The 14,588-nt window shown below is 48.0% G+C and overlaps 1 protein-coding gene across 11 annotated transcripts in view; it reads right to left on the bottom strand.

The window, feature by feature from the left end:
• The window catches only part of LOC131102883 (RNA binding protein fox-1 homolog 3-like), a 227,654-nt gene that overhangs the window by 29,931 nt on the left and 183,135 nt on the right, over positions 1-14,588 (bottom strand). For 7 of the 11 annotated variants that reach the window (XM_058048547.2, XM_058048544.2, XM_078797354.1 and 4 more), the window contains 5 exons: positions 14,208-14,339; positions 11,327-11,380; positions 7,004-7,096; positions 6,376-6,436; positions 4,185-4,238 (listed from right to left, as the gene is read on the bottom strand). In XM_058048547.2, the coding sequence (XP_057904530.2) occupies positions 4,185-4,238; positions 6,376-6,436; positions 7,004-7,096; positions 11,327-11,380; positions 14,208-14,339 (394 nt within the window). The remainder of the gene's footprint in view (positions 1-4,184; positions 4,239-6,375; positions 6,437-7,003; positions 7,097-11,326; positions 11,381-14,207; positions 14,340-14,588) is intronic. The other 4 variants (XM_058048545.2, XM_058048549.2, XM_058048550.2 and 1 more) reach the window with 2 other exon arrangements.

The following is a 14,588-nucleotide window of genomic DNA, read 5'->3' as shown; positions in this document are numbered from 1 at the left end:
ATTGCTTACCTTATGACAGAATACATTAGAGGCAGACGTGTGTGGCGGCGCCCCCAGTGACAGAATGCATTATGGGCACGACAAGGAAACAATAGATTTAATCTTTTCAAGGTGCGCCTCATCAAGCACGCTCCTCTTTCCCAGCTCGCTGCTTTGTGGCCGACTCAGCAAGGATCCACATTTGCTGTACGCATCCCCGCCCCAAGCCGGCGCACGTAGCCTTGGGGCGTGTGCAGGTAAATGGATGCAATATCGCTCGTCTCGCACCGCGGCGCTTGCATAGCTTAGACGCGGCGGGGGCTTGCGGCGTCCACGCGGCGGAGGGGCAGCAGGCGTTTGTGGGTGCCGAGCAGGATGGGGCGCGGGCGGGAGGTGAAGGTGATGACATGTTCACAAGCTCCCTGCGGGGAAATGAAGCAGATGGGCCCGACAGCCGAGGCCCAAACCTCGCCGTGACCCCCATCTCAAACCCATCTGGGAGCGGCTTTAGCCAATCACAGCCACGCTTGATGGCGGCTGGCCGCTCGGGAGGCGACGTGCAGGGTGAAGGACGAGAGAGGGACGCTTGCTGTCCGTTTAACCTTCAGTCGTTAAACATGGCAGCTCTTGCTTAGGTTGGCCTCTTTGAAATTCCTTCGCACTCCCCAAAACCACCCGCCCCACCCCCCTCCCTGACGCCTCATTCATCACAACACCGGTCGCCATTATCTGTCCTCCCAGGATCACGCCACTCTGGCCGTTCTGGTGTGTTCATCTTTTCAGCGAATTCACCACGGCCCGCTTCGGTCATGCTGAGCGACATCTCGGCGCCTGCCTCGGCGGCGGTTAATAACGTGTATCCGATGTGTTTCGGATGAACCCTCCACTGCGGCGAAGATGGGAGACAGTCCCTCGCAATCCAAGATAAACTCGACCGCAATGAAGATCCATGGCGTGTGTCGCGTGGAAGCGGCGGCCTGTCGGGTTTCTGCCGGGCGGGTACGCGGCGTTAACCCCCGCAGGTCTGCGTGACCACTGAGCACCCTAATGGGCGACGCGGCGCCCGGGCCCTGGCCGCTCCAATAAAGCTGACAGGGAGACAGATTAGTGGCGCTTTAAAAAACACAGAGACTGAGGTTTAATGTCGGACGCCATTACCATCACGCACCATTAGCGGGTCCGCACACATATTCACACGCCGCGTCTCATTTGCCCAGGTGACGCCCACGTGCCACCCCCCCCCGCCCCCCAGCCAGGAGCCGCCAGCGCACCGGTAGACCGCCTGCAGCCCGTCGTGATTTATGTTGACCTTGGCGTCAAATTAGTCTCGTTAGCATTTGGAGCATGGACAAAACATCCCGCTCTGTTCTGTCTTTGTTTACATTGGTATGCAACATACGTGCGCTGATGTATGCCGAGGTAAAGTCATAACGAGTTAGCGATAGGCTACACTGCCTCAATAATAACCCATAAATCACGCCGCTGTCACGCCTTCGTAAGCAAGCGGCACACGCAAAGCCCGTCCAGACGCCAAAGTCAAACACCTTCTCCGGGAAGGTAGAAAATATGAGTTGCACACCGGAGGGCGGTGGGGTCACGCCGCACCTCATATGTCATATGTGTCAACCTGAGAGAAGCCTGTCAGGCGATGCGGCGGCGCCCGTGATGGGGTCATAACCGGCCGCCATAAAGAAAGATCTGATTTTCCACAAGGTTGATCCCGCTAATACTTGCAGTCGGCCAATGAGCACTTAATCCACGCGCGGGGGACCCAAAACAGCTTAATCTAATCAAGAGTCTGAAGCTTAATTAGCCCCCGAACGTACACTCCAACAATGAGAGGATCTGTCTACATTTATGAAGACGGCAATTAGCCTTTCTTCTCCGTCATTTTACGCAGCTGTCGGCGTTTCACGACTACTCCAGAAAACTTCACCTCAGCGCCGCCCGATGTGAACTCATAAAACAGTGTGAGGAGCTCTTTTGTTTGCTAGCCTGGGGGGGACGGCCAGGTTCTATGCTGCAGCTGTCCGTGGTGCCTAAACACCACCAGCACCAAGGACAGCGATCCACTTTGCCAGCATTTGGACTCGCAGGAGATTTGTCTTGTATTACAACTAGTGCTGCAGCTATCCAATATTTTAGTCAGAGTATTGTACCATCATTTTTGTTGATTCATCGTATAAAACATATTTTTGCTTGTTTAAAGAGAAATAATAAATTCACAAGAAAAAAATCAATTGGTGGAGTGATTTAGATAATCAAGCGTTTTATTTCTTAAATGGACATAGTACATAGTGCAAAGCTGGTTGTGTTTATATACAGGTTATGTATACATAACAGATTGGCGTCCAATTGCGTTTTTTTGAAGTGGGCCCATTACCTCGTGCTAGTGGTGTGAGGCTTTGTGTCACTATGCCAGAAAAGTAGTTCTTCGCGTTTGCTGCTTCAATAGTGTTGTTTTATCGTGGTTTACATACAGGTCACATGAATCCTACATTGTTTTTTTTAGGGCTTTATAGTCCACGGCATTGTTACCATCCATTGCTTTTCTCCATTTAGAACACAGAAAAGGCAAATCGTGTTTCACCTAAAGGTAGTGGATAATGAGCAAAATTCACCAAAATGTGCATTTCTCCTTTAAAGGATGAATTTCGGTCTATGGCGCTCCTTCCCAAGCCGTGCCACTTCTCAGGATGCTTTTTTTTATCCCCCCCCCCCCCAGCACCAGCCAACACACTGTCTTATGTATGTGGGAGGGGCCTGACTCGCCCTGGAAGAGGTTAAGAGCGGGGAGCAGGCGCGAGGCTCTCATCCGTCATTCTCCTGAATGGGTTTTGAGGACAATAAACCTGTAGCGCCAGGACGAATGGAGACGAAGTGCGCTGTCAGCGAGCCAGGATTTATGGCCCCCAATTTCACTGATCTCCTGCACGGAAATGAGTGCTGATAAACAGTGATTAATCGCCCTTATATCCCCTCCGACTCTACAAAAGTACATTAACTGCAGCCTGGATGATTTTAGGAATCAGATTCACGCTGAGAAGGGAGGACGAGCGTCTTTCCTTTATTTCTGCTCTCAGCGCCTCGTTAGGGTTTGTGGAAAAAAAACAAACAAAAAAATCCCTTGTCCAGCAGGCTAGTCGGCTTACAAGCTAGCTATGCTAGCAGCGGCAGGCCGCTTCAAATTGTCCGTAGGTATGAATGTGGGTGGGAATGGTTGTTTGTCTGTATGTGCCCTGGTGACCAGTCCAGGGTGTACCCCGCCTCTCGCCCAAAGACAGCTGGGATAGGCTCCAGCACCCCTGCGCCCCTCGTGAGAATAAGCAGTAGAAAATTAACATTTGTCGGTACGAATAAAGTGACAACCGGAAGGGAATATTTGCATAGGAAGTGATGAGGTGGTGTACCTAATGAAGTGTCTCATAAGAGCAACCCCCCCTTTAATTTTATTCCTGCATGTTTGTGTCTAATTGTCAGGGGAGGTTGCTGATGCGAGGGTGGGGCAGGAGGGTTGTAGGCGCGGTGCGGTCGGCGGCGAGGGGCGTCTCGGGCAAGAAATAAAAATGATAGACGAGCGTGCTCTGTCACGGCCGGTTATTTAGAGGTTCACCATAAAGCTGTCCGGGGAATGAACAGATTTTAGTCTAATGAGCAGAAAGGAAAGCCGTAAAAGTGGCGCGATGTGCTCAGCACTTCTTCCAAATGAAATAGAAGCATTTCCCCCTCATTAAAATGCAAAGGCTTCATATAACATACAGCAATAAAGCTGGCATGCGGGGAGGGAGGGGGGTGGGGGGGGAACCCCACTGAGCTCATCTCGCTCCTCCATTACCGCCAGCAGGAGCAGCGGCGGCCTGCGTCCAGGCGGCTGCCAACAATATCGCTCGCTCAATCTCTCTTATTCGGTTAGCGGTGTAAAAGTCAATCTGGCGCACTTGGCAAATCCATCCACAGCGGCGGCCTCCTCAATCTGATAACACGTGCTCTTCAAATCACTTTTTTCCCAGACTCCACGCTCGCACACGCCGCAAACAAAGCGGCCGGGAGAGGCTGGGATCATCCGCCGCTTATCTGGGCCGCGCTCAGATCCACTCTGATTCATGTTCCGGGGGTTCAGGAGGAGGCAGATTGGACAACCGCGAAGGGCGCCGATTGACTTTCCCGCCACGGACGTCGGCGAGGAAGCCAAGACGAGCACTTACCGGCGTAGAGCTCGGGACCGTAGACGGCGCCGACCACCGGGTTCAGCTTCCAACCTAGCGAGGATAACAGAAGACAACTTTAACATTGCTTTCCCATTTTTAGCTTCTTTGCGTGTTCTGGTCCCAAAACAGGAAGTGGAAGAGTGAGTGCTAATAAAATAAAATGGCTTCCAACTTGAGAAAAAAAATTAGGCTTATCTAGCACATTTCATGGGCCTCATCCAAATATTGGAGATCATGCGCTGTTGAGTGGTTGCAATTGAGCATAAAAAAAGGAGAGAAAAAGAAAGAAGCGCAATGACAGTCATGGATTTGGGACAGCACCTCACCAAGTACACAGTGTACACGGTATACTTCATACTGTACTCCAAGGTAGACCAAGGAATTTCACGGTTGAATGGCATTTCTTAGATTTTGCCAAAGTCTACTGTTGTTAAGAGCGGAGCTAATGGCGTACCTGACATATCTCTTTCATTCTCAAATGAAAAAATATCCATACTTCAGTCATTTGAGGTCATGTTTGTCTGTGGTAAACCATGTGTGAAGTTTGCATTCTTACAGTAGTTAATTTTATTATTTGACTTATTACATATACAGTTACACACTTGGGGGTTTTAAATCCGTATATTCATTCTTCATGACTGAGGTGTCTTCTATTCTTTACGCCGTGATGGAACCAAGTGAGCGGTACCGCACACATCTAGTGTTTAACAACGGTACCTTTGTGTATTTGAGTGACACAAACAGACGAGAGAAAAGTGCACAAAACTCTCACTTAGTAGCCTCATTTGCGGCATTCAACCAGACTGTGAGGATATAAAATGAGTTACCTGTTGGAAAATACACGCTTGTCGTGGTATAATGTATACGGAGGAAGCTAAGCTTCACTTTCTGCAGTCACCTTTCGGGTAGCCATTACCAGCCGTGGATATTGACGGCCTAGCTAGCATTCAAAGCTAGCGCTCCCTTCGGGTCATCTGGACTGTACCACTTCAAGTGTGTGTGGGGGGCAGAGGGATCGGGGGTTATTCATATGTGGTAATTGTTCTGTTAAACACACGGTGGAATACTCCAAGAAGCAGTTTGAAGAACTTCTTCCAACCTCTTTATTAGGGAGCTAGCATACACGATGTACATGTAGCCATCACGTTCAGCATACCACCGACCTATAACCTATAACCTTTCACCTTTCACCTTTTCCTCTTCTCTTTCTCCACTGTCACCGTAATCTCGTACACATTGCCACCTAGCGTCCAGATTACGACACCACACACACGCGAGTTTTTTTTTATTCTTTGGAAAAACAAAGTACGCTGTTTTTGAATGAAAATAGTCTAGAACAGTGATTCCCAAAGTGTGGGCCGCGGCCCCCTGGTGGGCCGTGGTGGTACTGCAGGTGGGCCATGAGAGGTCATTAAAAATATGATTCATTTTTGAATCATATTATTTTAAAAATTATTTTTATTGAAAAATATTTATTGCACGATTTTAAAATATTTAAAATACTTATAGGCCTTAGTAATAACCTACTGAGTGTTATTGACCTGTCACAATATTTTAGGAACCTTTATGATTTTTATGACTTTTATGATTGGAACGTAGCTTTCTGGTCATCATGCCAGTCTTGAATGCAGTTATGAAAAGGATGAGAATTAATTCTGTCTTGTGTGTACAATTATATATTATATAATAATAATATTTTCAAATGGGCCCTGAGTTGGTAAAGTTTGGGAAGCCCTGGTCTAGAAGCAAAACAAAGCCTTTCTTTGTGAAAATGTGCTCAGCAGCAGCAGTGGGCAACCCCCTCCATGTAGTCAGAGTGGTACAATCTGACCAAATTAGCATAACAAGAAAAGTCAAATAAGTCTATATCACAGGGAAAGTTAGCTTAGGCTTTTCCCTGCCAGGGCAAATCTGTATCTGTGGCATGTAAGGGCATTTACATCAAGACTATTATCTGCCCCAATGGCTGGACCGGACCAAAATAAAGGAATTGGACAATCTTGATCATATGACGTTTATGATTTCAAGGTGAGTCCAATCAGACTCATCCCAATCAAATGGTGGAATAGTTGTCTACCCCCCCCGCGAGTGTGCTTGCTGACGTGTACTGATGGAAGGGTTGCATTTGATTGACTGGTTGATTGGTGAATAGGAGGGGGGGCAGGCTTTATCAGGCGTGTTTGCTTACCGTTCGTGTACGGGTTGGCCACCTTTTTGTTTGTCATCACTCGCGCCGTGGCGTTGTTCACCTGCTCGCACACAAACAACAACAACAACAACACAGCAGCTGTCAGGTGCGGCAAAACGAGGATACACTCGGGCAAAAAAAAAAAGAATAAAAAAAAGATGATGACTGCTTATTGAAGTTTGCTGAGGCTCTAAAATGTCTGCAGAGAGGCGGAAGCATGCACCAATTAGCCACAAGCGCCGTGCTGAAAGGAACAACATCCCAAATCAGGAGCTGCTTGCATAAACAAGTGGATTCCAAAGGAAAGAAAGGAAAAAAAAAAGGAAGACGTGCTTTGATTCGCTTCTACTGAGCCGCCGACAATGACGGCTCGTCCCGAAATGAGAGCAGGAGACGGAGGACGCCTCCTCACAGCTGACAGGAAGCCAGGAGATGATAGCATGCACTCATCCCGCCTTGTCGCCTCGTGACGGACAGCCGGCGTGTCCGGATGCCGCCTTCTTATTGCTATGCATGCACACACGCTCACACGCACACGCATGCTCGTGCTCGTGCTCGTGCTCGCCATCCCGGCCATGCTGCGTTCCAGACCAAGCACCACAAGACAAGGAAGAAGAAGAGAAAGCACCTCGATTTTCCGTCCCTCTACGATTGTACCGTTTAGTTTCTCCCGTGCACGGTCGGCATCTGTGCTCGTTTCAAAAGTTACAAAGCCAAAGCCCTGACAGCGTGATGAGGAGGAGGAGGAGGAGGAGGAGAGAGGAAGAGAAGACAGGAGAAGGTGAGCGGCGGCCGCTTGTAGATTAATTAGCAGCAGTTAGCCAGCGTCAGGAAAGAGCAAACAAGAGATCAGAGCGAGGAAGAGGACGTCGCTGACACGACCTCGCGTTACGGCGCCGACAAAGCGGGCCTGCTCGGCCCAATTAAAGAGGCGGAATGTCAGGAAAACAGCCGGTTAGCTGCCATAATAGTCGTATAATTAACGGCACAACATTGACGTGTCAGCACGGCCCCCGGGAAAGGGGGGCTGGGGGGGAGCTCTGACCGTTAAGATTCAAACATGGCGTTGGCGGCCACTAATTAACGCTGCTGTTTACCTCGTGTGACCAGTCATGTGACCACTCATGTGTTGCCAAACTCAACATTCAGATGATGCTAGCTTGTCTCTTGTTAGCGTTTTCTTAATGAACAACAACACAACAGTTTTTTTGGGGGGGAGGGGGGGGGTGCCAGTTGTGGCCTGCTGCTTATTTGTGACTGTAGAAGCACCACGAAACCCTACAATGGATGACTATGTGGCATTAGAAAATATGAAAAGGTTGAATTTCAGACGCTAATATTATGTAACTTTATGTAATTATGTAATATAAAAAATATTGTAAACAGCTTCTCTATTGGTATTGATTCCTACTTTGCGCATATTCACTTATCACTGCCGGATAATAGGAGTGTACAGGTGATTATAGGGGTGTTATTTCATGTCTTGAGGGCTCTAAAATATTGTAAACAGCTTCTCTATTGGTATTGATTCCTACTTTGCGCATATTCACTTATCACTGCCGGATAATAGGAGTGTACAGGTGATTATAGGGGTGTTATTTCATGTCTTGAGGGCTCTAACAATGTTAGAAAGTGTATTTAAAATATTGTAAACAGGTTCTCTATTGGTTATTGACTCCTACTTTGTGGATATTCACTTATCGCTAATAAGCAATTAACTGTAAGCATGTATGGCGGTACCAATTAACCACGATACATGAGGGATGTGTATTTAGAAGTTCTTACTGACTTCGGGTTATAGAGATGTGTTTTCTGCTGAATCAATGACCTATATTTGGAGAAAAAATCTGCAAATCTGCAAATCTGCAGCACCATGAATACAAAATGGCAAATGTCGCCTTGTCATCTTGAAACGCCAAGCTGCCATGTGGGCTGCTTTCCTTCAAATATATTCAACTATTTAGCATATTGTGACGTACGCCGAGTTGCTTTTAACATGTTGAATAAAAAGAAAAGGTGAAAACTAACTGCGATAATTACGGCTGGTAAAAGTAGCTGCTTCATTTATTTCATTAATGACATTTCTTTGTGTAACTGAAAATGTGAATTCTACAAGTGACGTGATGTCTTTGAACACAACCATTCATGGCACATGGTAACAAGGTTAAAGTGAGATTGCAATGTGGTGCTACATATTAATAATAATAGTACATAATAATGCTGTGCATCTAAAATATTCAGTACACCCCACCCGGTCTTTTATCTTTCTTTCTGATACAGTTGCAAATGATGACAAATTATGATTCAATAATTTGAAAATGGTGATTCATCAGATTAGACTATCATTTGACAGCCCCAGTAATAATAATAATAATAATAATAAAAATAATAGTAATAAATTAGGATTAAGACTAAGAAGAAGAAGAATGTTGATGATACAAATAATAATAATAATAATGATGATGCTACAAATAATAATACTAATAATACTACTAGTAATGATAATAATAATAACAATAATAATGATGATACAATGTCATCATCCTTTATTTCTTGTACATGTTGCCCTTGGTGGAAGGAGACTGGACCCCCCCCGATTTAACATGAAGGGTATTTGCATGCGTTTATTTGAAAGATGGGGCTATTTGTTGCTGGCACAGGAGGAAATAAATCATATTAGCTTGTAGCGTGCATGTAGAAGATGTACATGGGTGCTGCTGCTATGAAATGGGGGAGTTTTTGCAGCGGATAGGTTGGACACCACTTTTAAAACATCAACATTATCTTCAAATAGCTCAAGAAAAAGCAAAAAAAGGCCGTGTGAAGTGAGGCCGTGTTTGTGGTCGTTTGTATTTCTTTGATATTCCAGTCAGACGGCCTCTGATTGGCTGCACTAATACGTTTGCTTATTGATGCAAACACGCTCAGTGATACGCCGGGAGGGGGTGTCGATTAGAAAGCCTGAATACAAGACGGCCCCCCCTCCTTGGCTTCCTCCCATGGGGGGTTGTCACCTTGGTGAGTTATGCGGAGGGGGAAGCTGGACGAGCAAGTATGAAGATAGGCTGGCCAAACACGGCCCATTCCTGTGCTTTTACACACACACACACACACGCTTGGGGGCTGGGGGGTGGGGGGGTTACGGCCGGCACCGGCCCATAATTGCTGGGGGATGTAATACATGTGAGAGATGGCGAGCGGCGAGATCCGCTGTGCACGCGGCGCATCCGCAGGCCGCTATTGGCGGCATAAATAACAGCGGCCTGTCCTTGGGGGGGGGAAAGGAGATAAAGAAATAAATTCAAAAAAGGAATTGAGGGCAAAATTAATCCTTTGGACATTCACCCGACTGCCGTTATCCCCCTCTATCTGCCCCCCCCATCCCCCCACGACTCAAATAATTAGCTTACAACAGGCCAGAGTGGAGCGGCCATTTTTCAAAGCTGACAAACATATTGAATGCAAATGGCTTCATAGGAAATATATTGTTTATTAATGTCCCGCTAGCTTCATTATGTAAGGCGCGGGGTTGGGGGGGGGGGGGGGGGGGGGGGTCCTGGGTAATGGCTTTGTAGGCCACCAAGCATAAATGTGTGATGATGATAGAGGGAGGATGCAGGTCCATCCTGCCCCCGGTCTCATGTGGCCAGCCGGGAAATGCCGACTGAGCCTGCTGGCAGCCATTGATGTGACACTAAACGCCCCTCATATATAACTATGTTACTGATATTAATACACCTTATATCATAACTATGTTACTAATATTAATACACTAACCGCCCCTTATATCATAACTATGTTACTAATATTAATACACCTTATATCATAACTATGTTACTAATATTAATACACTAACCGCCTTTCATATCATAACTATGTTACTAATATTAATACACCTGATATCATAACAATGTTACTAATATTAATACACTAACCGCCCCTTATATCATAACTATGTTACTAATATTAATACACTAAACACCCCTCATATCATAACTATGTTACTAATATAATAGACTAATATTAATACACCATATCATAACTATGTTACTAATATTAATACACTAACCGCCCTTATATCATAACTATGTTGCTAATATTAATACACTAAACACCTCTCATATCATAACTATGTTGCTAATATTAATAGACTAATATTAATACACCTTATGTCATAACTATGTTACTAATATGAATACATTAACCACCCTTATATCATAACTATGTTACTAATATTAATACATGAACCACCCTTATATCATAACTATGTTACTAATATTAATACACCTTATATCATAATTATGGTACTAATATTAATACAGTAATATTAATATACCTGATATCATAACTATGTTACTAATATTAATATACTAACCGCCCTTATATCATAACTATGTTACTAATATTAATACACTAATATTGATACACCTGATATCATAACTCTATTAGTAATATTAATACACTAACCGACCCTTATATCATATCTATGTTGCTAATATTAATATATTGTGCTGTGTGTGCTTGTATTTATGCTCTGATTTGAAATACTGTACACTACTTTTTTTCACAGTATAACGATATCATGGCGTCACGGTATGACGGTATCATCAGTGGAGCACACACCCCAGCAACACGCGTGTCACATGATGCGTTTGCACGTGACTTCCCAGACGCTCTGCATTTTCGCCAGTGACATAAAAATTCCGATTTGAAGAAGAGAATGGTATTAGTGCAGCAGGGCGGTCGGCAGGGGGCTCCCTGGGCCACCCCGACCCCCCAACCAGCGGTGATCAGATACGCTGTAAGAAGGTCCGTTCTAAGCAGGAAGTCCTAAAGCGGCGTGACTACTCGTGGGCGTGTAAGTGGCCACCCCGCATGCACCACGTCAGTGAAGCAGGAAGAAGGAAGAAGAGGCGGAAGCGTGAAGCAGCTGCCGTTCTGCTCGACTCACCTTGGATCCTCGCTCGTTAAAGATAATCTCCACATCTAAAATCTTTCCGAATTGCTGTGGAGGAAAGGAGAGAAGAGGAAGAGGCCGTTAGGAAGCTTAACAGGAACATTACGGCAGCATGGAAATGGGTCTTGGGTGCGGGGAAGGCGCTGATGAGCTGTGGAAGCGTTTGCCGTTTTTCCGCTTTCATCGTCAGTCTCGTTGAAGGAACGCGTTAGCGGGCGGCGTGCTTGTTGACTGAGGAAGGAAGAGCAGATGGAAGTTGTCTTTTTGTCTCCCGAGCCTCCGGCGGACCTTTGACTTGTGAGGAGTCGGCCGGCTTTGCTCTCTTGTTATGCCCCCGCCGCCCCCCCCCACCCGCCGCGTCTTCATCCTCTTTGTTTGTGCGCTCTCACAGTCAACAGGACCCGGGGCCGTCCCCCCCGGGGGCTCTGGCGCTCCAGCCTCTCCGCTTAGCGGGCGTGCCCTGGAATGCTTGGGAATGAAAGCAAAGTGCGAGCTTCTCTAACGAGTGGAGCGAGAGTCGCTTTTAATTGCTGTCTGCAGCCGCCGCATTACTTCATTAAAAGTAATTAGCCCGTCAAGCGGTCTGCATCGCCTCCATTTCAGCACATCGGGGAAGAAATGGACCTTCCGTGCGGTCGGCGCTCGGCGGGGACGAGCGGGAGCTCTGACTGATTCGCTAATAAGGATTCTCTCATTTAGATCCGGAAAACGTTCCGCAGGCTCTCAGCTCCATCACGAAGCGTGCAGGCGTTGGCATCGCAGCGTGGCGTCCCTCGCCATCCCCCGCCATCCCCCGCCATCCCCCGCCATCCCCCACGCACAGATGCTAATTGTTTAAAGCGAGCGTAATCGGCTGGCGGCATCGACTCGTTTGTTTCCCAGGAAGTCGCATTTCCACACGGGACCGCTCCACGTTCGCCAGCGACGCCGCCGCCCACGAGCGCAAACAGCTGCGTCAGCAGAACAACAGACGCCACGGAGATCGATGGAGGACCCAATAGCAACGTGGAGGACGCCAGGACGGCGTCCATGTTAAATGCGTCAAACATCCATTATTCTCTCCAAATAAATATGCAAATGTCTTCTAACCGCGTCAGGAGAAGCGGAAATGATTGCGCCATAAAAACGGTGAAAACTTCATTTTCACCAGAAGGCCATTTATTAAAATAATACAATACGAGAGAAAGAAAATAAATATTTCTCATCAAGCTCATCCATTAAGGATTTATGGTGGCACTTTTTCTCCGGGTCTGATTTCCAGAGACTGTGGGTTGTCATGGCAACAAGACGAGCGTTGAAGCCACGGTTAAGTCGCGGCGTTGTTGGTACTTGACAGAAGACTTCCTGCCGTGAAAGCAACAAACGGCGTGGAGGCAGACGTGTGTGATTAGCTACAATATCTCCCCGCTCTTCCCAGGCCCGTAATTACATAATAGCAGGCCCGAGCGCTCAAACGTCGGAGCGCACGTTGCGGCCCAGCAGTCCGTGTGACAGCGAGAGCGGAGGGGGCGGGGGGGGCTAGAGGTCCTGATTGAAGTGGCCCCAACCCCTCCAGCAGCGCTCACTTGGACTTGGAGTGTTTTCACTCGCGAGCTCTCAGAGATCAGAGTTCCTAATTAGCGCTTAAGGTCCTCCTAATGAGCCCTTCATTCAGCGCCTCGTTAAGGACCTACTGGTTCCGTGCACCCTTCACCCCGTGGCGGGGGGGCTGGGGAATCCGGGGCCCTCCCCGCTTGTTCCGTGTTTGCGACACGCCAGCAGGCGGAGCGTTCTCCTCCTCGCCGCGCCTGGCGCTCGTGCTAACGCTTATCGCGCTAATGGCGTATGGAGCTCCAGCAGCCATTAGGAGCTGAGGGATGAAGTGACGGCACAAAGGCCTTTTGTGGCCGCCATGTCAGAGGGCGGAGCTCCACTGTCCCCCTGCCAAGCGCCACCGCAGACGATCAATCCCGAGCTCCGCGACATGCGGGCGAGGGGGGTCCGAGCTAATTACGGAGGCCATTTGGATTCCGGACGAGCGGCGGCGGGAACAATAAAGCCAACGAGAGAGGTGAGAGAGCGGCCATGTTGTCGGCCATTTATAACGCCACAGACGGGCCCGATGCCGTCTCGCCATCGCATCTGGGTTCTAAAAGTCCAATTAGCCGGGAAGGTTTAAAGTCCACTTTTGGACCAATCACGTTCTCGCCTCTGATGAAAGCTTTTATTGAGGCGTGAGTCTTTGCCTCATTAAGCGGAAGACGGACCTGCCCCGCTTCCTTTATCAAAGCGGTGTGCTGGAGACGCTACATTAGCGCTAGCATGTCAGCCATCATTCTCGCCTCCCCTCGGGTGAGACCACCTTAGCCGGTCCTTACTTGTGGACAGCTGCTGGGATTGTGGGAAAGAACCTCGGTGAAGCTCACCTGATGCCTGGAGGGCTGCGCTGGACAACCGGTTGACAGCTCGGGTCAGCTCACGCTTGGCGGGGGTCGGTGGACCCGGGGTGGAGCCCCGGCGGGGCCGCGTGTGTCAGGCTTAGGTCAGTTACCTCTGACATTAGTCAACTAAATGTCTACTAAATCCTCCTTTTGGGAGGACATGACACGGTGATTAGCATGCTAGCTGCAGAACCAGGAGATCAAGGTTGGGGATGTCCGTTTGGGAAACTCCTTGGGTTTCCTACTTTTGGCTCCTCCAGATTCCAAGAGCAGGCATGTTAAGCTAATTGGAGATTCTAGGTTGTCCAGAGGTGTGAAGGTGCTGGGCGTACCCCGCCTCCCCCCAAAGTCAGCTTTGTGATCAGTAAGTCCAACTTATTATCGGCCATAGAAAATGAATGTATGGATGGATGGATGGAGCGTGATCCGTGTTGTCCGAGAAGGCCAGTACTCACCCCGAACATTTGCCTTAGGTCGGGGTCCCGGAAGCGGAAGGGAATGTTGGAGACGTGTAACCTTTTGGGTTGCTGCTTCTCTGAAGAGTCGGAGTGTTGGGAGACGTCCGTTTGCGTCACGTCATCTGTCTGCTGGAGGCAATCAAACACAGGAAAGACAAGGCGCTCGTTAGCCGCAGCGGTACACGCCACCGCTCGGATGGCGGTGGGGGCTGACTAAGTTATTCCGCGACAGTCATTTTTCAATCCAGCGAGAAAGGCGAAACGATAAACAGCCGATGACTTATAATGTCAGAGCGGAGCCGCGGCGTCACAAATACGCGTATTAATCTCTTGCACTTAGCTCTTGAGCTACGTGGAAGATTGAAGGCGCTGACAAAA

This window comes from Doryrhamphus excisus, linkage group LG16 (genome assembly GCF_037039965.1).
Source record: "Doryrhamphus excisus strain RoL-2023G ecotype Guam linkage group LG16, RoL_Dexc_Guam_v1.1, whole genome shotgun sequence".
NCBI classification, from domain to species: Eukaryota; Metazoa; Chordata; class Actinopteri; order Syngnathiformes; family Syngnathidae; genus Doryrhamphus; species Doryrhamphus excisus.
The sequence above is the reverse complement of the archived record's forward strand: the minus strand, read 5'-3'. Positions and strand labels throughout refer to the sequence as shown.